The sequence below is a fragment of the Bison bison genome, unplaced genomic scaffold (genome assembly GCF_000754665.1).
Source record: "Bison bison bison isolate TAMUID 2011002044 unplaced genomic scaffold, Bison_UMD1.0 scf7180017846361, whole genome shotgun sequence".
Classification (NCBI taxonomy): Eukaryota; Metazoa; Chordata; class Mammalia; order Artiodactyla; family Bovidae; genus Bison; species Bison bison.
Window position 1 is genome coordinate 3,084 of NW_011476934.1, and position 612 is coordinate 3,695.

At 48.2% G+C, this 612-nt stretch overlaps 1 protein-coding gene across 1 annotated transcript in view; it reads left to right on the forward strand.

Moving 5' to 3' along the window:
• LOC104988171 (FERM and PDZ domain-containing protein 3-like) overlaps positions 1–612 on the forward strand; it is a gene marked incomplete at both ends in the record, with an annotated part of 5,192 nt that overhangs the window by 2,803 nt on the left and 1,777 nt on the right. The window contains one exon of the mRNA XM_010839400.1: positions 128–217. Coding sequence (XP_010837702.1) covers positions 128–217 — 90 coding nt within the window. The remainder of the gene's footprint in view (positions 1–127; positions 218–612) is intronic.

The following is a 612-nucleotide window of genomic DNA, read 5'->3' on the forward strand; positions in this document are numbered from 1 at the left end:
AGTGGGGCTTGCTGGCTGGTCTGACTACTGCCTATCCAAAGCTGTTGACCCTCCTTCCTGAAAACATGGGTTTGCTTTTCCTCTGCACCTCAAGTTTCTCACACTTCTGGGTGGGTTGTTTCCACAGGGCTCTGCAATTCAGGCCAAACTCCAGTATCTTCGAATTCTGAATGAACTTCCAACGTTCACGGGCGTTTTGTTCAACACTGTGGGCCTGGTAAGTGAGGCCAGTGCGGGGGTGGGAGCTCTTTAGGGGCACTTGTCCTTGGTGGGGGGACAGAAGGGACTCCATTAGATCTTTTGGGTGGCATTCCCTATCAGTGAATATTTCTAAAAGACTTCCCTCCCCTTCCTCCTTCTCCCCATTGGGTCCTGTGGTGTTCTGGTCCCACCTCTGGTAAAATGGTTAAAGTAGGAGGCAAAAATTAATAAATAAATAAAGTAAAATGTAAAAACTTTCGGGAATTCCCTGGCAGTCCAGTGGTTAGAACATGGTGCTGTTGCTGCCAAGGCCCTGGGTTCGATCCCTGGTTGGGGAACTAAGATCCCACAGGCCATGTGGTGCAGCCCAAAAATAAAATGTAAAGTAGGAGACAATATTTGTTTTCAGCA